The 25,701-nt window shown below is 41.7% G+C and overlaps 1 protein-coding gene across 1 annotated transcript in view; it reads left to right on the top strand.

The window, feature by feature from the left end:
• The window catches only part of LOC125887526 (anoctamin-1-like), a 147,223-nt gene that overhangs the window by 14,873 nt on the left and 106,649 nt on the right, over window positions 1-25,701 (top strand). The window contains exons 3-5 of the mRNA XM_049574418.1: window positions 11,107-11,205; window positions 22,695-22,846; window positions 23,838-23,892. Coding sequence (XP_049430375.1) covers window positions 11,107-11,205; window positions 22,695-22,846; window positions 23,838-23,892 — 306 coding nt within the window. The remainder of the gene's footprint in view (window positions 1-11,106; window positions 11,206-22,694; window positions 22,847-23,837; window positions 23,893-25,701) is intronic.

The raw sequence follows: 25,701 nt of genomic DNA, 5'->3' as shown, positions 1-25,701 counted from the left end.
AGCAACAAAAATACCCTGCAGCCCAGAAAGTATTTTCCCCATAGACCACTATTATGAGGGCATCTATAAAACTGTTGGCAGAATGCCTCCAACTGCAAACAAGGTCAGTATGAATCTTTCTATTTTGAATTTTTGGTCCATGGAGATTTTATATTTTAAAACATTCTTCAAGCCGTGAAAAGCAATTTAAAAATCCATGATGTCATCACAATGCAAAGTCTGTGAGCTGAGTGGAAACCTGATGGTGGGGCAAGCAAGAGAATCACTACTGCACATATTCAGTAGGATGCATACAGTGGAACACCACTGGAATGAATAGGCGCAATCTGGTGTCTAGTATCTAGTTATTATTATACATTTATGAGAGGCATATGAAGCCAAAAAAACTCAACTATTGCGTATAACATTACCTGGATGATCAGCACTGCTTCTGCATGGACCCATAGAACGGGCGCACTGGAGACTTCCACTGGCCAAGCCGGTTACTTGTTTAACCATCATCCATCCATTTCCATCCATTTATCCAGGGCCTGGTCATGGGGGCAGCAGGCCAGGCAAAGCACCCCAGATGTCCCTGCCACCAGCAATGCTTGTGGCGTTGTTGTGACCCCAAGGTGTTCCCAGGCCAGATGTGATATGTAATCCCTCCAGTATGTTCTAGGTCTGCCCCTGGGCCTTCTACCAGTGGGACATGCCTGGAACACCTCTCACAGGAGGCACCCAAGAGGCATTCTGATAAGATGCCCAAATTACCTCAATTGACCTCTTTCGACGCAAAGTAGCACCAGCTCTACTCCAAGCTCCCTCCGGATGTTCAGGTTCCTCACCCTATCTCTAAGACTGAGCCTAGCGTCCCTATGGAGGAAACTCAATATGGCTGCTTGTATCTGAGATCTCATTCTTTTGGTCATTACCCAGAGCTCATGACCATAGGTGAGGGTTGGGATGTAGATGGACCAGTAATTCAAAAGCCTTCTGGCTCAGCTCCTTTTCACCACAATGGTTCCGCGCAGTGCCCAAATCAGTGCAGACGCCACATCAAACCGTTAATCCATCTCACATTGTATTCTACCCTAATGAGCAAGACCCCAAGAAACTTGAACTCCATCTCTTGAGGCAGTAATTTTCTTCCAACCCAGAGGGAGCAATCCAGTGTTTTCTGGCAGAGATCCATTGCCTCAGATTTGGAGGTGCTGACCCTCATTCTGACCACTTTACTGCCCCAGTGCCCGCTGGAGGTCATGGTGTGATAAAGCCAACAGAACGACATCATCTGCAAAAAGCAGAGGTGCAATTCTGAGGTCTCCAACCAGTACTTCTAGTTTAGTGGTCCACTAACTTGAATATGAATGAAATGAATTAATTTTGCAGCTCCTTTAGACTTTCCAAATATTATCAGACCAAATGCATCCTGATAGTGAATCAAGTCAGTTTGTGGGTTTGTGATGCCCCCAAAAATTGTCCACTGATTTACAGATGTCTCTTTCACAATGTAAGTTAATTGGAAAAAGTCTTTGGGGCCGCAAGGCATCACATGACAGACTTGGAAGTTGTAGTTCCACTGTTTGGCCTTTATGAAAATTGTCTTCAAAGCCCAGTGCATTTTCTGGTAGCCTGGTCTATGGAGATGTCCATGTTACACCATCGTGTTTCTACAGCAGCCAAGAACAGACAAACCTAACACTGGCTCTAGATAGGGCCATTTGTGTTTCCACTGTAGTTCACCTTTTAATGTTAACATATCTATGTCTGCTGTAATGTCGGACATTTTAACATGGGAGTCTATGGGGATTGACCGGCCTCTGGAGCCAGCCTCAAGTGGAACTGCAGTTTTTGCACTTCTCAGCCTTGGTCGTTGGCGCTTGAGTCTGTCATATTTGTGACCACCCCCAGTTGTGATGTTGTATAGTGCCAGTGAAATGAAAGCATGTTGTCACCACTGGTTGCCAGTTTTAATGAAATTAGGCAGGCAATAGAGTTCTGTGCATAATGAAGTTTATTGAGGACAGTGTTTGTGGTGCTATAGAGGATGTTGTTGCAGTAGTCAAGCTTGGATGTTACAAGTGCATGGATGAGTGTTTCAGCAGCAGAGGGTGATAGAGTGGGTGGAAGGCAGGCATTGTTACAGAGGTGAAAGACGGCTGTTTTGGTGATGTGGTTGACATGAGGCAGGAAGGAGAGGGTTGCGTCAAATTTGTGGTTGTGGACTTGGGTGGAGGGGTTGGTGATGGAGCCATCAGTGTTTAGTGCGAAATCCTGGTGGGATGGGTAAGGGAGTCTGGGCCAGTGATTAACATTTCTGACTTACTGCAGTTTAGAATTTTTTTTTCTGCTTCCATATTTTAATGTCCGTTAGGCTGGTGGTGAGGGTGGAGTGAGTGGCAGCAGTGATGGTCTTGGAAGAGTGGTAGAGTTGTGTATCATCCGTGTAACAGTAAAATTGGAGGCTGTGGAGACAGAGGATCTGTCCATGGAGTAACATGTAAAGGATGAAGAGATGGGGACCAAGCAAAGAACCCTGGGGGATACCATGGGTGACAGTAACTATGGATTAATAACAGTTGTTGATTGAGATGAATTGATCCAGGGCCTTTAAACGAACATAGTACTGACAAAAAGGAAGACATTGCTTAAAAACTTTGAATTGAATGATACTGAAGTTCATTTGAAGTAAAGTACAACCAGTGTTTGAACCCTGATATGTCAGGACAATTTGGGTCCCGTCCAGACTTTCTGTGTTTGGAAATTTTTTGGAAGCTTGTGTCATCCTCTCTCCTCTCCTCCCCTCTCTTGGCCTCCTCTCATCTTTCTCCTCATCTGTCTCTCCCTGAGGTCTTCTCTCCTTTTCCAACCATATCACCAATCCATCTCTCCTCTCTGTCTGTCAGAGTAAACAAACACTTTCTATGAATTACTGGTAATTTAGTTAGAGTAGTAGTACTGTTAGAATAACACATGTTTTGGCACACCACCACCACCACCACCAACAACAACAACAACAACAACAACAACAACTGTGTATGAATTAAGGAAGTGGATCAGATGATCATGGAACGACATTACGAGAGCAAACACTTTTACCTGCCTACTTGTTAAGTAGTATTTAGTTTTAAGCCTTTTTTTGAGAGTGGTTGTAGCCTTGGCTTTGTTTATATTTAACTACAGGAAATTAGCAGACATCCACTACTTAATGTCTTCCACAATTTAGGAGGCAGCCAGTTTTTGTCAAACTATTTGCAGAGTTGCAGCTTAGATATATTTGTGTATCAGCCGTGTAAAAGTGTAAACTGATATTTTGCCTATGTATAAGATGTCCTGATGCCAGCTTATAAATAGAAAATAAGACTCTACAGCAGTGACTTGAAATGGCTGGCCTGAGGTTGCAAGTACATCATAAAAGGGCTTGATTTCTATTTTCCTGAAACTAGCTCAGGGGCAAATACAACCTCCCATCCCAAATACACGTATATAACCAACCCATTGTTGATATTTTGATGACCCCTGGTGGTAATGCAAACAAGGCTATGCCTGATGAATACAGGAAGGTGGAGATGTCCAATCATGTAAGCTCCTCTCATCCCCTTTAAACCAGGACATGGTCAGTCTGATATGAGTATTTATCCTTTTCAGGCTCCGCTAGGAATGCTGCTTAGATTTGCAGACAGTTTTTCCCAGTGGCCACTCATGGTATTGCAGAAACAAACCCTATAGCCTGGAATGCATTTTCTCCATAGGCCACCTTTATGAGAGAGATGGTTGTAAAACAGGACACCTCCAACTGCAAACAAGGTCAATTGTGACTCTTTCTATTATGAATTTGTGCAAACCATGGGTGTATTAAAGAAGTATTGCAATGTTGGAAAGATGGCCTTTTAATAAAACTAAGATGTCTATGCAGTAAAAACATGCAAATACTTTTGAAATTGGTGCTACAGAACCAGAGAAAACAGCAAAAAGGGACACTTTTGCTCAAGAAAGAGAGAACCTACATCTTCCAGAATGCAGTACACCTCACCAGACCAATGGTGGGTGACATAATGCAAACGTCCATTTGTAACAATGGCAGCTGGATGGCAAAAAACAATTTTGATCTCTTACTGTTAAACAGTAAGCTTAAACATGTTTCTTCAAAATTTTGAGGCAAGAAAAAGGCAACTCAGTGACAGAATCTTGGTTTATATTTGACCAGCGCTGCTTAGTTTTACCGTTTGAGTTTTTTCAGTCTCTGTTTTCTCTGTGCAGGAAAAGGTATAGCACCCACTTCCTGTTTGTTGATGCAGAATAGCTACCACTCCACAAGGTGGAGGCAAGGTGCAGGAAATATCAGCAAGTCCAGATTGGTAGAAAAAGATTTCCGCACACTTACATCTATGCAGTGTTTCACTTTACTGAGTTTTCAGTCTATTCGACTTTTATCAGAGCACACGTGAGGCAACAATGGACAGGCTGGTAAAAGTAACCAATCTCAGTCTAATCACTGGCTGTATGCAGTACATCTGTGTTGTAGCCCTGGTGGTAGGAACTCCACCCTCTGGGAGTTGTAGTATTTTCAATACTGGATGCCAAACTGAAAGGCATACAGTTGAACGCCATATTTGTCTTGTCATACAGTACCACAGTGTAAAACAAGGGTGGAACACAGTGAAAACAGAAAAACATTTAAAATCATGAAGCACCTTATAACAATATCAAATTACTCTTTCATCACATAGTGAATGGGGCTCTGAAAGGAATCAGGCTAGAGCCATCATTAATCAGACATCCCCAGATCTATATAATACGATCTTGAAACACAAATAGAACATAAGGTCAGGAAAGGGTATCAGGTGAGAACTATCATAAATCATGTGTTTATTAGCTAGTTAGTGTTGATGTTAGCATTCATTAGCAAAGTGAATAGACTTGTAGCCACAGTAAAGCTTACGCCATAGGCTTTGTAGGTCATCGTTTTCAACCTGGAAACCCTGAAGATTTATTGGACAGTGCTAGAAGCCAACTTAACAAGCCCATACTCGGATTTTTATTGGACTGTACGCTGGGTCAGTATGCAGTTGCCGGCTTGTGTGTGTGAGTGTGCTTGATATGAGGGGCCCACTGAGTTTGGTATAAACTTGAAATTGAGGTAAATTTGAGTTAAATGTAACCAGAATTTCAGTATTTTTGTGTTATTGCCAATTTAAAGGAGCAATTACTGTAATTTTTCAAGAGGTGTAAGGAGAAAAGTGAACTTTCAAAGAAAGTAAATATTATTTATAGTGTTATAGTGTTGATTTTGTACATTTAAAAAGTAAATAAGAGAAATTCATTATCTCTTTATTCCAGTGTGAAGTCTGGTTATTCTTCTGCCAAAGGTGTGTTTGTATAAACGGTAAATTATTGGTATATTCTTGTTAAAAAAAGTATTTCATTTCATTGAAGTGTGTTAATTGCCTTAAATTGATTACAGTTTGGTAAAAAAGGGTTAATACATTTAAAAACTCGTGACTCAAGACAAAATTAAAGGTACATATTAAAAGTGAGAGAAGATAAAATTACCTTTAAAAAACCTTATTACACATGAAGTTAACTGTATTAACGAACTCAGGGCCCCACATGATTAACATAGGGATAGGTGAGCTACATACAGATGTCTCTTTTGCCATGTTAGTCAATGGGAAAAAGTTTTGTTGGGCTCCAGGGTGTAACGTGACGAACCTCAGAATTTGCAGTACCACTTTTTGGCCATTACGAAAATTGGCCTCAAAGCCCGGCACACTTCCTGGGGGCCTGGTGGGAACTTGTGGGTGGAGCCAGCAACAGAAACACTACTGCACATTTTCAGTGAGCCATATACTGTGAAGGTAAACCTGGAAGCTGGAAACATTTTTTGGTGTATTTGCCAGCAGAGCAACTCCATTGGAGTGAATAGCTACCTTGTTGGTATCCACTATCTAGTTATTGTTTTAAATCTATGATCCTTTTGCTACGGTTTACGGGTTAAATGATATATTTCTTTGAAATGCTGTGCAATGGTGTGCCGCAGGCTTTAAGAGATGTTTGCTCTTGTTTGGTTGTTGTGTTAGAGGTGTTACGCAATCATGGATATAGCAGCAATGTGTATTAACCCCGCCATATTAAAATGGCATTGCCATTGCGTACCACAACAGGGTGTTAAAGCCAGTGTGTAGGAATTTCTCACATCTAACATTGAAATCATATATTGCATTCTGTTTCAAACACGTATTGCAACGACGGTAGCCGTTGTGTACCAAAAAGCTGGCTGATAGCATTGATGAAACCATGTCATCTGATACTTCATGGAGTATTCATTCAGGCTCCTACACAGACACGCAATGCGAGTTGACAAACCCCCTCCTCACCATGCTGGCTGTGTTTACAACGTAGGACTGTTGGGGCGGGTGTAAATCGAAACAAACCAATCACGTCTTGTCTTTTGACAACTGACAAGTGGCTCAACCTCACACACCTCATCCCTCTCCTCGTATCACTTCGCAGCGCTGGCCTGTGATTGCATTACCTTTCTCCTTCAGCAGCTCTTAACACCTGGGAAAGGCTGCCGCAATGTTGACCCTTGTTTTTTAAATTTGCCGGTCACGTTGCCTTTTTGATTCCCTTTTGCTCTTTCTTTGCGACAAGGATTCCGTCTCCTGTGATGCTGCATATGCATGATCCTGCATTATGCTCAAAGAGTGGGACTTTGTTGTGCTGCAGTAGTGCCGGGGTAGTAGCGAAGCGCCTCTTGCTCCTCTCCTTCAGCTTCTCAGTCACGCAGCGCTGGCCTGGCTCTCAACGAAAACGCCGAAGGCGGGGCTGCATGTCCCTTGCTGGCGGATGTATTTTCAAGATGGCAAAATGTTATGGAGCCCCCCAGATGACTTACCCGCACAATGTACAAACAAATCCGAAATTAAGATTATTGGTGGAGGTAATAGTACACCAATAATGACATTTATGAATGCAGACATCAATGTTTGTCAATAAACAACTGAAAATGTTACACAATGTCCCTTTAAATACACCACTGTTTCCATTTAAATAAAAGTTTTGCGATGTTTTGTTGAAAATTAACATGGTCCTCGTGTTGATATACAACAACACCCCAAATATTAATATACAGTACAGGCCAAAAGTTTGGACACACCTTCTCATTCAATGCATTTTCTTTATTTTCATGACTATTTACATTGTAGATTCTCACTGAGGGCATCAAAACTATGAATGAACACATGTGGAGTTATGTACTTAACAAAAAAAGGTGAAATAACTGAAAACATGTTTTATATTCTAGTTTCTTCAACATAGCCACCCTTTGCTCTGATTACTGCTTTGCACACTCTTGGCATTCTCTCCATGAGCTTCAAGAGGTAGTCACCTGAAATGGTTTCCACTTCACAGGTGTGCCTTATCAGGGTTAATTAGTGGAATTTCTTGCTTTATCAATGGGGTTGGGACCATCAGTTGTGTTGTGCAGAAGTCAGGTTAATACACAGCCGACAGCCCTATTGGACAACTGTTAAAATTCATATTATGGCAAGAACCAATCAGCTAACTAAAGAAAAACGAGTGGCCATCATTACTTTAAGAAATGAAGGTGAGTCAGTCCGGAAAATTGTAAAAACTTTAAATGTGTCCCCAAGTGGAGTTGCAAAAACCATCAAGCGCTACAAGGAAACTGGCACACATGAGGACCGACCCAGGAAAGGAAGACCAAGAGTCACCTCTGCTTCTGAGGATAAGTTCATCCGAGTCACCAGCCTCAGAAATCGCAAGTTAACAGCAGCTCAGATCAGAGACCAGATGAATGCCACACAGAGTTCTAGCAGCAGACCCATCTCTAGAACAACTGTTAAGAGGAGACTGCGCGAATCAGGCCTTCATGGTCAAATAGCTGCTAGGAAACCACTGCTAAGGAGAGGCAACAAGCAGAAGAGATTTGTTTGGGCCAAGAAACACAAGGAATGGACATTAGACCAGTGGAAATCTGTGCTTTGGTCTGATGAGTCCAAATTTGAGATCTTTGGTTCCAACCGCCGTGTCTTTGTGAGACGCAGAAAAGGTGAACGGATGGATTCCACATGCCTGGTTCCCACTGTGAAGCATGGAGGAGGAGGTGTGATGGTGTGGGGGTGTTTTGCTGGTGACACTGTTGGGGATTTATTCAAAATTGAAGGCACACTGAACCAGCATGGCTACCACAGCATCCTGCAGCGACATGCCATCCCATCCGGTTTGCGTTTAGTTGGACGATCATTTATTTTTCAACAGGACAATGACCCCAAACACACCTCCAGGCTGTGTAAGGGCTATTTGACCAAGAAGGAGAGTGATGGAGTGCTGCGGCAGATGACCTGGCCTCCACAGTCACCGGACCTGAACCCAGTCGAGATGGTTTGGGGTGAGCTGGACCGCAGAGTGAAGGCAAAGGGGCCAACAAGTGCTAAACACCTCTGGGAACTCCTTCAAGACTGTTGGAAAACCATTTCAGGTGACTACCTCTTGAAGCTCATGGAGAGAATGCCAAGAGTGTGCAAAGCAGTAATCAGAGCAAAGGGTGGCTATTCTGAAGAAACTAGAATATAAAACATGTTTTCAGTTATTTCACCTTTTTTTGTTAAGTATGTAACTCCACATGTGTTCATTCATAGTTTTGATGCCTTCAGTGAGAATCTACAATGTAAATAGTCATGAAAATAAAGAAAACGCATTGAATGAGAAGGTGTGTCCAAACTTTTGGCCTGTACTGTACATCGAGGGTCCCTGGGGTCAGGGAGCCCTTCAGTGCAGAGTTTGCATGTTCTCCCCATGCCAGCGTAGGTTTTCTGGGGGTACTCTGTCTTCCTCCTACAGCCCAAGGACATGCAGATTAGGCTAACTGGTGACTCTTAATTGCCGGTAGGTGTGAATATGAGCGTGATTGGTTGTCTGTCTCTATAGCCCCGTTTCCACCAAACACTTTTGGTATGGTACCTTTGGAACCAAAAGTAACCCTTCAGACATGGTACCTACTGTAGACCCTGGCATTACCACCGCAAACAGTACCCTTTAATGTGGGCAGGGTGGTTGTCACTCCAGCACTCACTGTATTTCCTCATTGCCAGTGACAGAGAGGAGTCTGCACCTCGTTTATTGTCTGCATAACAAGGCTGCACTGCGACACTTTCAGAACAAAATAAAACAGGGTGCAGTGAGTCTCTCTCCATGGGATATTTAAAAATAGCGGGTCTGTGCACTTAGTCCTTCTCAGGCAAGCTTGGGGGTTTGGTGTTGCCAAGGGGAATGGCGCTCTACGATGCTGTTTTTTTCTTTGAGTGAGGATTAGAATATATGTAGTACACATAATCCAGTCAATATTAATATAAACGCTTTAAGATACATTCATTACTAAAAGTGTATGTCATATAAAAAGTAAAATGATGGTCAAGGTTGTCACATGGAATATTTAAGGTGTGTTAATTGATTCACGTCTTCACCTCATGCATTGAGTAACATTAAAAGTTAATGTTCCACTTAATAAGTTGCCGGCAGTCAGCCGAGTGAATTAAGTATAAGTTTTTTTGCAAGAGGCAGAAAACATTTTTTCATTTATAGTTTTTATGTCATCCCAAAAGTTAGAACAAAAACCCACGGGGAGGCTGCATTCATCCATTATGGCCTACACTTATGGACTAGCCTGCCAAAGAGCATCAGGACTGCAGAGACTGTTGATGTTTTTAAAAGGAGGCTCAAGACTCACCTTTTTAATTTGGCTTTTAACTGATTTCTTCTACTCTTCTTTTATTATATTTTATTTTATTTATTTGTTTTTATTTATTTATTTAATGTCTATTGTTCTTAATGATCTACTTTTAAATCATTATGTATTTTATTATTATTTACTTTAAACTCTTTTTTTAAATTTTTTTTTTTTTTTTAAATCCTTACATTTTCTAAATCTTTAAATTTGTCCTGGAGATCCCTCAGGCCCGGAGGACTGGGGGCTCTGCACCATGTGCGGAGTCCACCCTGGTCTATCTGGGTTGGGGTGGTTTCTGTGGGGGCACTCCCTGTGGCTGTAGGCTGTGGCGCCTCTCGGTGTGGATGAGCTCCCATTTTTTTTCCTCACCTGGTGCCTCAGTGCCTTGATGCCTAAATGTGATGCAGGGTGCTCGATACATGTATGTTAAATGTGATGGCTGTGACAACAAGGGAAGTCAAAGAGTGAGAGGCAGGAGTCCCTGCGGTTTCGCAAAGTTGAAACTCAAATGCAACATGCTTTTAATTAAGAACTGATGCCATGGGCCAAACTTAAAAACTAAAATATGAAATTAGAAAAAGAAATGGAAAAAAAGCACCTTGCAAAAAGGGCACTTATCCAGTCAGAGGCCAAAAAGGCAGGTGTTTGAGCACCACCTTGGGTCTATCTATGCATGCGCCTGCATTGAAGTAAACAGGGACCCTGTTTAACAACAGCAAAACTATATCAGAACATCTTTTTAAAGTATATTACTTATAATTCAACTCCTCAGAAGCTCAGTGCTTCCCGAACACATTGCATTAGCTTGTCCTCAGCCCTTGCTCAGTTGAACTGAAAGTGAGAGCATACATACTATCAACAAGAATTGGCCTCTGTCCTACAGTCTACTGTGTATTACATTATTGTTCTGTGCTCTGCTGTTATGGTAGTACGGTAAATAAAATCCCTGGAGCTGTCCGAAGGCAGCAGGACACATATGTGGATAAATCTGTAGCTGCTTATTTGAGAAGTGCCCTGTTAGAGTGCAGCGCCCTTACGCACATCCTTTCACTTTTTAACTTGATTAAATTACATTAAGATGACACCATGTTGCAATGCAATAACCACACACTGCTACACACCACACTGCTCAGTAATAACTCTATTCTGCCGTTAATGCAGATCATCTGGCCTCATCAATATGTCATATGACGTCATCACCTCCTTTGCATTTTTCTTTTTTTTCTGTTTTCGCGTGTTTTACTTGAAATTAATTTTTGTCATGCAATGTTCAGTTGTTTTTTTTTTAGTTTCTTTTCTGTATTCCTGATGACATCAAATCATATGTGAGCTGTATTCAGATGAGTTGTATTTCTTTGTTGTGTGTCTCTTAGACTAAGATTGCAGGGGTGGGCTTTGTGAAGATTCATGCTCCCTGGAACATTCTGTGTCGAGAGGCTGAGTTCATGAAGCTAAAGATGCCCACCAAGAGGGTAAGACTCACTGACTCTTTCCATTCTCTGCCTTTCTGCCTGGGTAAAGACTGAAGAAGCCACTTTGTTTTAACAATATTTAAGTAACACAACTTTGTCACTACCTGTATGTACAGTATGTGTGCAATGTAAAACAGAGTGTCAAAATTTCAGTGTCGGAGTAAACAGCTTAGCCTTTGCACTGACTGGCATCAATAGCATGTTGTGTGTTATGTTGGTGTACAGCTGATGTATCCACTGATGTTAGTTTAGGGTGTCATTGACAGAGTTGGGTATAACGTGTTACAAAGTAACGCCACCCAACTCTCATTTTTGCAGTAAAGAGTAACCTGATGCGTTAGTTTGCTGTTTGAGTAATCAAATACTTGAGTAGGGTGACCATATTTTGATTTCCAAAAAAGAGGACACTCGGCCGGCCACAACATAGCCTACTTAAATGATACTTGCAGTTTACTCAAAGATGCCTTATGATTTTAATATATTTAAAATGTATATGTATGGATAGAAAATTCAGTTATATTACAAAATAATATCTCTCAAAGACAGAAATTCAGATAGGCCCCAATAGGAGACACATACACACACTAGAGTGTCGGATTCAGTCAGCTTTCAGTGAAAATGTAGCGTAAAAATAAATAAAATCCTATTGTCTGTCCTGTTTATTGCTTGGGCAATGTTATTTACGTGACAACACTTGAACATAACACACACAGACACACATTGGCTGTTTGTTTCTACCTCTCCCCTCTCTGGAAGTCTCGGACCTCCAGCCGCCCGCCTCCGCCTTGATTAAACTCTGAAAATAAAATAAAAGAGGGAGACAGGTGTAAGGTTGGTCGAGCGGTGAAGGTAAAAGGAAGAGGACTTTAAACTGTTCAACAGTCCAATTTTTTTATTTCCCTTTTCTTTTCCAGCAGTGGGTTAGGTGCAGCAATATGTACAGTGCAGTTCAGCTGGCCAAAACTGAAGAAAAACTAAAACAAAAATCAACTCTGCACCGGACTATGCCCCCTTTAAGTTTGGACCCCTGGCAGTAACAGCCGCTGTGGCCGGCTTGCTAGACAGATCTCAGAAAACTCGAGAGAAACTTCCAACTCCTGCATATATAGACAGTAGCTCCTCCTACACATGGGAAATACAATTAATAAATCAATCAACAATCAGCAGTGATTAATTCATACTCTTCAGACTACTTTTTATAAGCCAACAGTGAAAAACATTGCTACACACTCCAAAAGAGTAAAAATGTTCTTAAACTGCTCAAAATCAACACTTGCACAAATATCTCCCCAAAATTCCCCTCATCCATACTACACTTGGCACATTCCCCCAGGAACTTGACTATAAAAGGAATCCAAATGGGAGGGGTCTGGTTTGGCAGTTCCTGAGTCCAAACCAGAGGTTGGCCAAGTGCAGTCTAGAGGAGAGGTGAGACACACAAAAGAATTAGTCAAATAAAGAGATTTAAAACCACAGTATTGTCAGACTTTTCTTCCTGACTTCATGTAAATGTGCCTGTGACACCGAAGCACCAAAACAACTACACACCTACAACTACCAGGTTTCAACCTTAATTGTGCTAATTACCAACCCCAGACACCTGCCGGCTAGATGGTGTGTGAAAGTGCCTGGAGGTGGACAAGCATTGTGTGTGTTTGTCTTTTACCATTAGAGGTTTTTTGTTTTAGTTTTTCTTCAGTTTTGGCCAGCTGAACTGCACTGTACATATTGCTGCACCTAACCCACTGCTGGAAAAGAAAAGGGAAATAAAAAAATTGGACTGTTGAACAGTTTAAAGTCCTCTTCCTTTTACCTTCACCGCTCGACCAACCTTACACCTGTCTCCCTCTTTTATTTTATTTTCAGAGTTTAATCAAGGCGGAGGCGGGCGGCTGGAGGTCCGAGACTTCCAGAGAGGGGAGAGGTAGAAACAAACAGCCAATGTGTGTCTGTGTGTGTTATGTTCAAGTGTTGTCACGTAAATAACATTGCCCAAGCAATAAACAGGACAGACAATAGGATTTTATTTATTTTTACGCTACATTTTCACTGAAAGCTGACCGAATCCGACACTCTAGTGTGTGTATGTGTCTCCTATTGGGGCCTATCTGAATTTCTGTCTTTGAGAGATATTATTTTGTAATATAACTGAATTTTCTATCCATACTTATAAATATATTAAAATCATAAGGCATCTTTGAGTAAACTGCAAGTATCATTTAAGTAGGCTATGTTGTGGCCGGCCGAGTGTCCTCTTTTTTGGAAATCAAAATATGGTCACCCTACCCTGGGCAGATCGGGCCTCCCATCTCCCGCTCCCGTCTCAAACACGAGGTCTCCCTCTCCGCAGCTGAGCACGCACAGCGCACGCCCGGCCTGTTAAATAGCCTGTAACAACTGTGTGACACAAACTCAGTGCTTTGGTCATTAAATTATGTCAGGCTCGGTTCGGGTTTGGACAGAAATATGCTGCCTGTGCCGCACTCTAACACACACACACACACACACACACACACACACACGGAAAACCGGACATTATCATCAGTTTATAACCCCCACCCCCACCCCCCCACCCCCCGGACGCCCCGGCGGGACGTGAAAAGTGGACATGTCCGGGCAAAGGAGGACGTTTGGTCAGCCTATAACTTGAGTAGATTTTCAAACAAGCCATCAGTTACTTGTCTCAGCCGAAGTTATACGGGGCTTTTAATTTGAAAGGAATTCAGGAAGTGTTGAGTTTGAACTGTAAAAATATAAAAACAGAGGGATTAATGAATAACGGACCGTCTATAATGTAGTCTGTTTCCCCCCGCCGCTATTTGTTAATTTTATTACTTTATGTCCGACCGTGAGGATGTAACATTGTTTGCTCGCTTGATGCTAATGACAGTCATAGATATATATACGTAGAGGCCGCATTCAACGGTGCTCCTCATTGGAGCGATACGTCAACGCGGCCGCCATCTTGCCCAGGTGGAGCCGCGCTGCCTAATGCACGTATGTCTTGAAGCAGGAGATTATTTATGATTAAAATCATCATTACTCGCTGAATTCTCAACCGATTTTCATGCGGATTGGTTTGTTACAATTGTCAGACATGTAGTTATGATACAGGATACTTGGTTCAATAAAAATGCAGCTTTTCATACCAAAATATTTGATCTTATGTAGATAAAGTAACAGTAATAGTTGTACAACACATTTAAACTAAACTTTCCCCATGTAATAAATATTTTTTCTTACTAGATGTACAATGCCCACCATGATGGGGGACTATAAATGTTCATTCACATCTCACACAATGTGCAAAAAATAGTGTATCAGCAGGGCTGTGCCGAGCTGCAGTGTAGATTCTGATTAACAAATGTTGGTTTTGTGAAAAGTGAAGTGAAAATAAATGACTAGAGCTGCATGTTTACACAAAATTTTGCTTTAATCTCATATGTATAACACCACAGTGCTCATGGGATCCTGGACACAGAACATTATTAGGTCATATTTACAAAAAATACAGTGTACAGTAGCTAGTATTTTTAGGAGTCTGCCCAGTCCTGTCGAAGACCTCAGGTCTGAAGTGACAGCTGCAGATGAGTCGGGACAAAGTCCTTTCTCCTCACTGCAGCTACCCATGTCCGTCTCCTATCTGTGTTTTTTGGGAAACTACACACAAAATAAGTGTGTCAGAAAAACGTTCCACATAATTTGTAGTTACAATTCAGGCCACAAGCTAACTACTAACATTATGCTGCGTTATGTCACGTTGGTGCCATGAAACAGATAGTTGACAATTTGGAATAACACATTCACCGACACAGCTGTTTGACAAAGCATCATAATTTTATAAGTAATATTATATAACGTTAAATGTTAACTTTTTTTTAAGTTGTGTGACATAGCGTTAGCTTAATTTGGCATTAGGACCAGATCAGGACAGTTAATTTACTTGATTAGCTTAAAAGAAGGATCACTTTTTGAGATATATCTCATTAAACATGTTCGTAATAGTAAAATATTGTAAAACAACTTCTTACCTGTGGAATGTTATTCCCTTCTGCTTGGTTTTAACACTTCTTTCGTTCGTACACCCAAATGCAGAGCAAAAATGTGGCATTTTTGCCAAGTCTGACACGGGTCTGAACCAGTCAGAGCACCTAGGCAAGATGGCAGCGGTATTGACGCATCCCACAAGCCAGGGTGCGGCATCTATGTATATATATCTATGAATGACAGTAACGTTAACTCTGCGGGTTGACAAAATGCCTCTGCTGTTTCACACCATCAGTTCCCCCTTTTACTCTGTGTGGTAACATCCCTAGAGGAAATATTAAAAAACCCTGGGGTGTTGTTGTCATACAGTTGTCTACAGCAGCAGATCGTTCTGTGTTTCTACTGGTCAGAGTGACGGCTGTGATGGGAGAATTGGATCTCAGTGAAGGGCAAGTGGTCCATAACTTTAATTTTGGAGACAAAAAGAAAGTAGGCTTCACGCCCTGTGGTCCATTGCCCAATAGGAAATGTAGAATACTCAAAAGTCACAGGACATATTATGCAAAACTCACTGTGCTTGAGTTACTTTTCTCAGGGAGTAACGTTGGAAGTACTTTTATTACTTGAGTTACTTTAATCAGGGAGTAACACAGTAAAGTACTTTGATTACTTTTAAAGTAACCCTTACCCAACTCTGGTCATTGAATGTTTTTGATAGTCTATTTTAATGCTTAAATTTGAATTCATGGAGAATGCAAACAATGGCCTTGTGATCTTGGTTGAAATGTTCTTCCTAGTTGTTCTTGGAAGAATGGACTCGCAAGGTCACAAGCTCACAGAAGACAGTTGAAAGTTCGAGACAATGCCTTCTTGCTGGTGTTGCGCAATACTATCATCACAGAGGCCGCCTGCAGTGCTCTAAAATGACACACAGGCTTTCTCACTCAGTACAATTGGTGTTGTGTTTTAGCCTATCCCAAGTTGAGCTCATTACTCCACAACTGTACACAAGGAAAAGCAGTCCCCTTTCATAGTGCTTCTAAGTTTTATGAGCCACGAATTGTACATCACTAACCAAGTGTGGAAGGGGAAAAAAAAAAAAGGGAAAGGTTTTTGTTTGTGGTTCACGTATGGTTTAAAGAAGAATAAAGTAGTAAGGTATAATAACTCAATGGGCTCTAGTTTCGCAGACCGGGCGAGGCGGGGGCGCAGCACACCTGTGCTTCTCCAACTGGGTGTGGCCAGGCGGACTTTGTAAGTTTGGCAAACCGTGCGCCCTGGCGCAGCTACTCCTCTTTCCCACCCCTGTCCCTCCTACCGGCGCAAGTCGGAAAGAGGGAGGAGAGAAGGTGTGGAGTGGGTTTTACACACATCACACCAATCAAATGAGCCCCTCTCCTCACCATTACATGTGCCGCGCGAAGGTGTAATGAGAATTTACTCAATTCACCATGGCAGAACGCAGCAGCGTCAGACGGCCAAACTTCTCCAAGGAGGAAACTGATGTTTTGGTCCGGGATGTCCAAGCTTGCAGTGTCCGAATATACGGAACTGCGAGCAGACCTCCACAGGCTGATGATGCAAAGGTAGCCTGGGAGGAGGTCACCACAATTGTAAATCAATGTTGCGTTTCTCTCGTGCGCGCGCGCGCTCTCTTTCTCTCTCGCAGTCTCACTCTGCTTCTTTTCTTTTGACTTTTCTAAGATGACAGATGCTGAATATATACTCCCTATCTGATGCTGTGGCTGTTTGTGGTTGGCTGAGAGGGATGTGAACTCATTAGTTTGCAGCTGTGTTAATCAAATCAGGTTGGGTTTCCATTACGCGTGCCAAACGTGCCAAACGGTGCCAATCCCCTTTGATCTGACATCAGATGTGACGGGACAGTCAATATAGAGATACATTTATGTGCTGATTGCAGATAGTTGCATTGAATAGTGTTTTTTTGGGTATTTATTGCATCGTTAATGTGCCTGATATTCTGGAAACCTGCCTGTGAGGTTTTGGTAATGTGTGTTCACTGTCCGCCGGTCAGCCAAACTTCGGCTTACACCGGCTGCGCTCCCCCTGCGCTGACAGTAGACCTGGTTTCAGCTGGCGAGCTTTTATCGCACCTTCGACGAAGCCTTTTGGCACGAAACTGTCACCGCGCCAAGCTGGATCTGTCGACACCTCCCCCTGCTGCGCCACCACACCCATCTCAGCGCACCTCGGTCTGCCAAACTACCAAACTGAGCGTGCCTCGGGTTGCGCTGCTCGAAACTAGCTCTGCGTGGGGTTCGCCACCCTGCGCCACCTGCGTTGCGCCGGGAAACGAGAGCCCAAAGTTTCCTCAAAGAACAGTTTGTATGATATCCTACAAAAATGCACGCTCAACAGCTCATAAGAAAACCTACGAATAAGCACCCTTTGAATGGCATTATTAAAGTAAAGTTATGGAGGTTAGATTTAGGGATAATGTGGCGTGGGGCACTACAGGGAGAATTAGAAGAAAGCCGGACAACGGCACCTGAGGACTTATACCCCAGGAAATACTAATTAGGACTTGAATCATGTTGAAAGAATGGATAAGGCGGCACACAGGAACGTTACTGAAGAGTCTGAGACGTGATTTTTTCCAAATCACTCAAATGTTTTTATTGTAATGTAATAATAATAATAATAATAATAATAATAACAATAATAATCAAAAATAAAGCATCCAGGGACTGGGGCTGCTGGGGAAAAAGGAATGTTAATGAACAAAGGAAAATACTTAAAGCTGGTAAGCGAAATAAAATACCTTTCTTACAATTCACTAAAATAAGGCCTCAATATCAAAGTTAAAAAGAACCCAAATCAACTTAAATATAACTAAAGAAAACTAAGCAGAGGCCACATGTGGAGAGGCAGACTGCACGGAGAGTGTCCAGGGTGCTACCGCTACTCACCTCAGGTGCAACACAGCAAACCTCACAACAACCTTTACAGCAATCTTCACAGCAAACAAATGGTGCAGTCTAGGGTGTCCCTGTGCAGTTACTCACATGCATAAAGTGAAGGGACCTCAGCACGAGTGCTTAGCCCCCCACCCCCCCCCCCAAAAAATATGGCGCTCTGCTCCTGAAAGAAAGACTAAATACAAAAAAAGGTCAGAAACAACCAAATAAACAGGCAAAGGAAATACAATACGGCAACCCAGTAGTCAATTAAACAATTAATGTAATAAAGTAATAGAATAAAGTAATCAAAATAGCCAAAATGAATTAAAGTATTCAGATAACTGGATACAATAACCCAGTAAATTAAACAAAGGACCCAAACAAATCAGTAAACGAGTTAAGAAATGAAGTAACCAGGAAATAAACCAATGAACAATGTAATATAACCCAGTTGATTGTTAACAGATATTTAAAGAGGATAACCCAGGAAACTGAACCTTAAAGAAAATCAAATAAAACCCACTAAATTAAACCCTAACAAAACAAGAAAAATAAAGTAACTAAAGGGACTCAATGAACACAAAAGGGGACAAAGCAGCAGTAGGTAGGGTGGGAGAACCTGGAAAAGGGAACAAACTATTAACCAGGCCCAAATTACATTAAAAATTATTAAAGCCAGGGTTCAACGCTAAGGTTTTTTTTTCACTTGCCCGGTCGGACAAGTTGGTCAGAGATCTACTTGCCCGAAGTCAGTTTTTACTTGCCCTATAAAAATTGTTTAATATAAGCGGCTATCAAATAACAAAGACTGCAGTTATTTTTATGTTATGTAATCTTTATTCACACTGTATTTATTAATTAAAACAACATATGTCATGTATTGTAGCTTAATTCCTACACAAAAATGACAGTGTCAGGGCTTAAAGTGAAAAATTTGTCAATCATTCTCCATCTATAATTTTGCGCCCTACTTGAGCCATGCCCACCTCTATTTATTTTTCACCTCTCTCTCCAGTTCTGCTGTATTAACACCGGGTTTAATATATTTTGCTTCCATCTCTCTGCCCTGCTCTACTCTACTTCAACGCTACTTAGCTCTCTCTCTACTCTACCAGTAGACTACCACATCCACCTGTTGCACAAAACACACACAGCAGTGTTTCCCCTAGGATGGAGTTGTAGCAGCGGAGGTGAAGCACACGCATGAAAAATAATTTTCACATGTGTGAAACTTTTTTGTATGCTTCCAAAGCACAGCCTGCTGGGATGTTTCTATGTATCTACTGGCACCAGAAGGGCTCTTTAGGACTAAGTACATACAGTACATGTGTGCACAGTAATGAGCAGGTGAAATGTCTGTCTAGCTTACATATGAGGTGTCTCAAGATTTAGGAACATACAATTTTATTGAATATAATAAAGTAAAAAGTCACTTGACATGCTGCTGTTTTGTGCTATGACCTATTTAAGTGTTGGAAGTTGTTATTTACGTGACAGCGCCTGAACGCAACACAAGCTCAGCATGAGTGCCTTATTGAGCTGCTGTGCGAGCAGCGTGTTTGTCTGTGCGTAACAGCAGTCTGTTGGTTATTTACACACTGTCCATAACAATAACTTTGTCAGCTGACAAACTGCACCGGGCTCAGGGTCAGGTTTGGTCAGGAAAATGCGGCCCGAGACGCTCTAGCGTGCTCACCTGTGTGTGCGGCGGAACTCCGCCGTGCGTGATACAGAGAGCAGAGGAGAATTGTTAACGCGTGACCATGTAGAGACAGAAATGACACGATGACGATGAAATAGTATATTGTTATGTCATCATATGAAGCGTCCGTCGCACAAAATAATATCAACGGGCGTTGTGGGCAGGACATTGTTACACAGCTGTGCCTGTGACTTCAGGCAGAGAGACGCTGCATCAGAGCCGAAGGAGCACGTTTTTTATTTTATCAATTATTTATTAACTTTTACTGTTTTTAGCAACTTGCCCGATCGGGCAAGTGAGTTGTTAGTTTACATGCCCGACCGTGAGTTTTACTTGCCCCGGGCAATCGGGCAATCCTTATTGTTGAGCCCTGATTAAAGCTGTGCTCCTACTCACCACCTTTAGCTAGGGCATTGAGTCACTTTCAGGGCAGGGAGCAGATAGGGGGTTCCCAAAGTTGCAGCAAACACTCTGAACATAAACAAATCAACCTTTAAAAGAAAAATGCCACTTAACATGGGAATTATGAGGGTTTCTTCACTAATCATACCTGGAGCACAGGACACCAGCCACAGCAGGGACAGAGCAGAAGACCAACTGGCTGAACAATGGCACACAGGCGCCTCATATAACCTGGCCTGATTAGGGAGTCAGCTGGGGGAAGGAGTCAGCCTCAGGCTGCGTTCACAATCACCATATACACACCCAACACTAAGGAGAGTATTCTCCACCACAATAGAAGCATGGTGAGGATGTACCTTAAAATGACTCAAAGTTCAATCAGAGTTCACACGGTTCTGAACACAGGTCACCTGGAGAAAGTCTTGTGTTTTGTGACCCATTCACTGCCCCAACCTACCTCCTGACAAGACCGCTCGCAACCTTTTCATTGTTTATGCTACACAACATTTATTTATTTTTTTGTCAGATTAGGCGATTATGGAGTCATAAAATCTTGCTGTGTATCGTTAAATCATGCCTGATATCGTGTAGTTTAAAGCCAGCATAATGCAGGTCTCAGACGTGGGCATAATACTGGGTTCGGACTACATGATATCAGCCCAAGTATCGCCGTGATGCAGCGTCATACAGTGTCGGTTTGGATCATGAACGACAATGAGTGTTTATACGATAATCTATTTTATCTTGTGTAGTGTGTCATAGTATGCGACAGAAAGTCTAGCATGTTTGACTTTCTTTTTGTCGTTCAAGACTTCTGAACTGTATGACAACAACACCCCAACCTTTTTTACATTTCCTCTACATGTGCTACCACGACAGAGTAAAAAGGGAAAAATGATGGCATGAAACAGCAGAGGCACTTTAGCAACCGGTGAGTACTGCCATTAACATCATGTGAACAAAGAATGTTAATTCTTCATAATGGAGGATATAAAGGAATAAAATTCACAAATAGTAGCAGGGTCTTTACTCACCACACCTGCAGAGGGTACCAGCTTTTTTTGAAACAGGCAACAGTAGAAACCGGCCTTTATTTCCAGACACAGGCTTTTACTTTCCATCCCTTCTGTAATTTTGTGTCTATAATTTTAATCTGCTCCCGTTTGTCCTGTTGAATTTAATGCACTGCGCTGTCATTTCAAACAAAAGCCCATTGTTTTTACTTGAAGTCTATCTAGAACAGTATTCATTTTGTTGATGAAAACTATGGCGAAAATCTTTCGTCTACAGCCTTTTTTTAATGACGACAATGAGACTATGATGAGCAAAAAAAAACTGCATCCCCATACTCACACTACTCCTCAAAACTGGTCCTAGACCTTGTTTTTTGCACGTTCCTGCGAAGGGCTAGGGTGTCCTAAACTTTAGGGAAGTGCTTTTCATCCATTCAAATCCCCACTTAATTTGAAGGGCCGGGCGATGCACACTTAGGAACCCATCTCAACTGAGGGGAAGAATTTCCCAGGATGCATTGCGAAATTATCCAGCCAAGCGAGTTTTCCAGGAAGATGGCAGCTTCCATGGGAAAGCCATCGCACAATTGTAGTACTATTTTCGCAAATAAGCATGTAAAAATTCGAACATGAATGCTTGAAAATCACTAATTCACGATGTAGCCGACATGAATATCTACAGAGTTCTCTGTGAAGCCTTTAATGCTGAAACCTACGTCGACGATACATACAATATAGCCACTGCCAGGATGTTTCACTAGCCACTGAATGGCAGCGGACCAAGCAGCCACCAGCTGCCAGACTTCACAACTGATTTCTGATCTCTGATCACTGCTGGAGGAATACAAGTTTGTCAGTGTGCAGCAATTATTTGTAGTCTAAATGAAATTTTTATACAACCTGTCAATTCTAATTTCTAATACATGAATTAGTCTAACTGGATTAGTTTAAAGATAAAAAAACATAGAGAACATAGACTACAACTAGAGTTAAACTATGAAGGATAAAAATGACTAAAATTTGACAAAAACTAATAAGCATTTTCATCTTAAGACTAAGACAAAATCTAGAATAGCTGTCAAAATAAACACTGATCTAGAAATTCACAGACTGCAGTTCCCACATATCATTGCTATAGTGACATGGTCCAAGAGCAAATTGTTTTGCATCAGCAATCACCAAGTGACTGTGTGTATACTGTTGTGTTCACTAGTTTTAATGTTGATGCTAATAAGTGCCCTAAGAAGCCCTAATAAGCGAACATTGCACAGAGCCGACCAGCTGTCTTTATCATCGATTTTTCATCTTTTTATCTTATTAAATGCAGCTCCTTTAACAAGCTTTAACTGGTAAGCAGTGCACTTGATACAGAATAAGAACCTGGACCTCACCTCAACTAACCTTGATTGAAGTGTGTGTGTGTGTGTGTGTGTGCGTGTGTGTGTGTGTATTGTGGTGTTCTAGGTGTATGAAGTCAAGCAGTCGAGTGGTGTTGTGGAGAAGATTGGCTCCCTGATCAGTAAAGTTGTGGAACCTCTCCATCCTCATGTTGAGGAACATCAACCCAAGAACATTAAACACCTGTCACACACTTTCTCCAGGGAAAAACAACACCTGTAAGTGCGTCTTTTATACTTTGATGGAAAATAGTTGGACCCTTGTAGCTTAAGGACATCTTTATGCTCAACGTTAATTACATCTACAAAGACTGTTCTCTGCTTTCACTTCATGTGTATGTGTGCACGTTTTCTGAAAGCTTACGGATAAGGACAAAATGGAGCAGTATCACCAGAGATCGTGGAGACAGTGTTGTGTAGTTCAAGTATGGTACCACCAACAAAAAAATTTTAATAAGGGAACAAAAAGAATTGGTAATATAGTGAAAAGAATTCTCCATCCATGTTGCGATGTATTTAATGGCCTCACAGACCAAAATTAATTCATTTTGAATTTATTATTAACTATTTTTCTGTTTTGATTTTTATTTTATTATTTTATTTATCTTCCTTTCCTTCTTATTTTAAACCTAGCTTATTTGATGGTTTATTTACAACTGGACTACGTACACATTTCATTTTATTGACTTGTTTGGAAAAATACTCAACAATATTTATATACACATCAGTCTCATACTCTCAACTGGAACTATGTTAAATTGAACTGTCCCGATCACAACCCCCCCCCCCCCCCCTCCCCCAAAAAAAGAAGAAAAAAAAAGATGGCTATTATCTTTCAGTGCAGAAACAATGTTGATTGTTCCTGTATTGCTGTCATCTGCCTATCCCTAATAAAAAAGATAAAGAAAAACAAAGTTTGCCTGACACAAGAGGGATTATGCCCATTGAGCTGCTGGAAGATGCTTAGTTTGGAACATGGCAGGGAATGTTTGATGTCATCGACAAACGTTTTTAACTGTGATCCAAAAATGGCTGACTAGAAGCACCCTAAGGTCTCTTCAAAAATGTTGTGTTACTCTGATATACACTACTGTAGGATGACTGAACTTTAACGCACAAACAGTAACAAGTTTGCGTGCTTTTGTGTTTGTTTGTGTGTGTCTGTGTATGTGCGCGCGTGTGTGCGTGCATGTGTGTGTTTCATTAACAGGTTTGACCTCTCAGACAAAGATTACTTCTTTGACAGCAAAACCAGGAGTTCAATAGTAAGTCCACTGAAGTTTGTCTGTGATTTATACACCAACATACTGTATCTAATAACATATCCTGGGTGTAATTTTTGTCTCTGAGCTTAATTTTATTCTACACATCAAAAATGTAAGAAAGATAGATTTTTAGCATCTTAAGAATATAGCCAGAGTCCACCCATGTCTCTCTCAGGCTAACACGGAGGTGCTGATGCATGCTTTTATCTCTTGTCATTTAGACTATTGTAATGCCCTGCTCTCTGGTCTTCCCAAAAAGACCATCTCTAATCTGCAATTACTTCAAAACTCAGCTGCACGTGTGCTGACGAAGACAAGAGGGCGGGCACACATTACACCAGTTTTAAAATCGCTGCATTGGCTCCCCATGTGTTTCAGCATATATTTTAAGGTTCTTTTAATAGTTTTTAAATGTCTTAACGGTCTTGGGCCATCTTATTTATCTGACCTGCTTTTATCATATCAACCCTCGCAGATCCTAAAGTCCTCTGGCACCGGTCTTCTAGTCATCCCAAAAGTTAGAACAAAAACCCACGGGAAGGCTGCATTCAGCCATTATGGCCTACACTTATGGAATAGCCTGCCAAAGAGCATCAGGACTGCAGAGACTGTTGATGTTTTTAAAAGGAGGCTCAAGACTCACCTTTTAATTTGGCTTTTAACTGATTTCTTCTACTCTTCTTTTATTATTAATTTTTAGCTCTTTCTATCTTACTTTATTGTCTTTTAGTCTTTTAGGTTTTAGCTCCAGTGTTTCCTCATGGGAGGCCTCCACACTGGGAGGTGTGTCCGGTCTGCCCACGTGGAGATCCCTCAGGCCCGGAGGACCGGGGGGCTCTGCACCATGTGTGGAGTCCACCCCGGTCTATTTGGGTTGGGGTGGTCTCTGTGGTAGCACTCACTGTGACCGTAGGCTGGGGTGCCTCTCGGTGTGGATGGCTCCCCATAGGTGTTTTTTTCCTCACCTGGTGCCTCAGTGCCCTGCCATGTTACTACAGTTAGTGAGTGCTCTGTGTGTGTGTGTGTGTGTGTGTGTGTGTGTGTGTGTGTGTGTGCGTGTGTGTGTGTGTTATATGTGGGGGGTGGGAGGGGCGGTTTTTCATTGGTTTTTTTTTGTGAAGCATTTTGTGTTACATTTTTAATGTATGAAAAGTACTATATAAATAAAGTTTGATTTATATATTATGCATACCAAGAGATGAAACCTTCCAGTTGTTTGTCAGAAAGACCAGAAATATACTAACAAAAACTAGTTTAGTTCAGTAAAACCTCACAGTTGTCAGTGGTTCCGCCAGTGTATTGGAAGCGTGGCAGCCCACCCAGTGAGAAGTGAGATGAGAGATGTTTTCTTAAACTACAAAAAACCCCACCCTGCTAGCATTACAGTATTAACACACAAACATACACACACACACACACACACACACACACACACACACACACACACACACACACACACACAGCACAAAGCCACCAGCCTCTGACCTCACTACAGCCACAGCTGCAACAAGGAATTCAACCCGAGTTAATGAGGTAAGCTCGCTAGTATAATAGTATAATGGTTTCCTCATCTTTGGCACAAATGTCCATGTGGACTCAACAATGAAATTATTAAAGAAAGGCACTCTTGCACTTCAGCCCAAAAAAAAAACAAAACAAAAAAAAAACTGGATCGATGCTCACAGCACAGGACAAAATAGTAGACACTACATCAAGCGGGCCACTTCAAAAAATGACTGAACCAAAATGAAAGGAGGCTGGAGCACTCGATAAAACTGCAGAGCTTTTAATAAGGTGCAAACAGACTGA

This window comes from Epinephelus fuscoguttatus, linkage group LG4, assembly GCF_011397635.1.
Source record: "Epinephelus fuscoguttatus linkage group LG4, E.fuscoguttatus.final_Chr_v1".
NCBI classification, from domain to species: Eukaryota; Metazoa; Chordata; class Actinopteri; order Perciformes; family Serranidae; genus Epinephelus; species Epinephelus fuscoguttatus.
The sequence above is the reverse complement of the archived record's forward strand: the minus strand, read 5'-3'. Positions and strand labels throughout refer to the sequence as shown.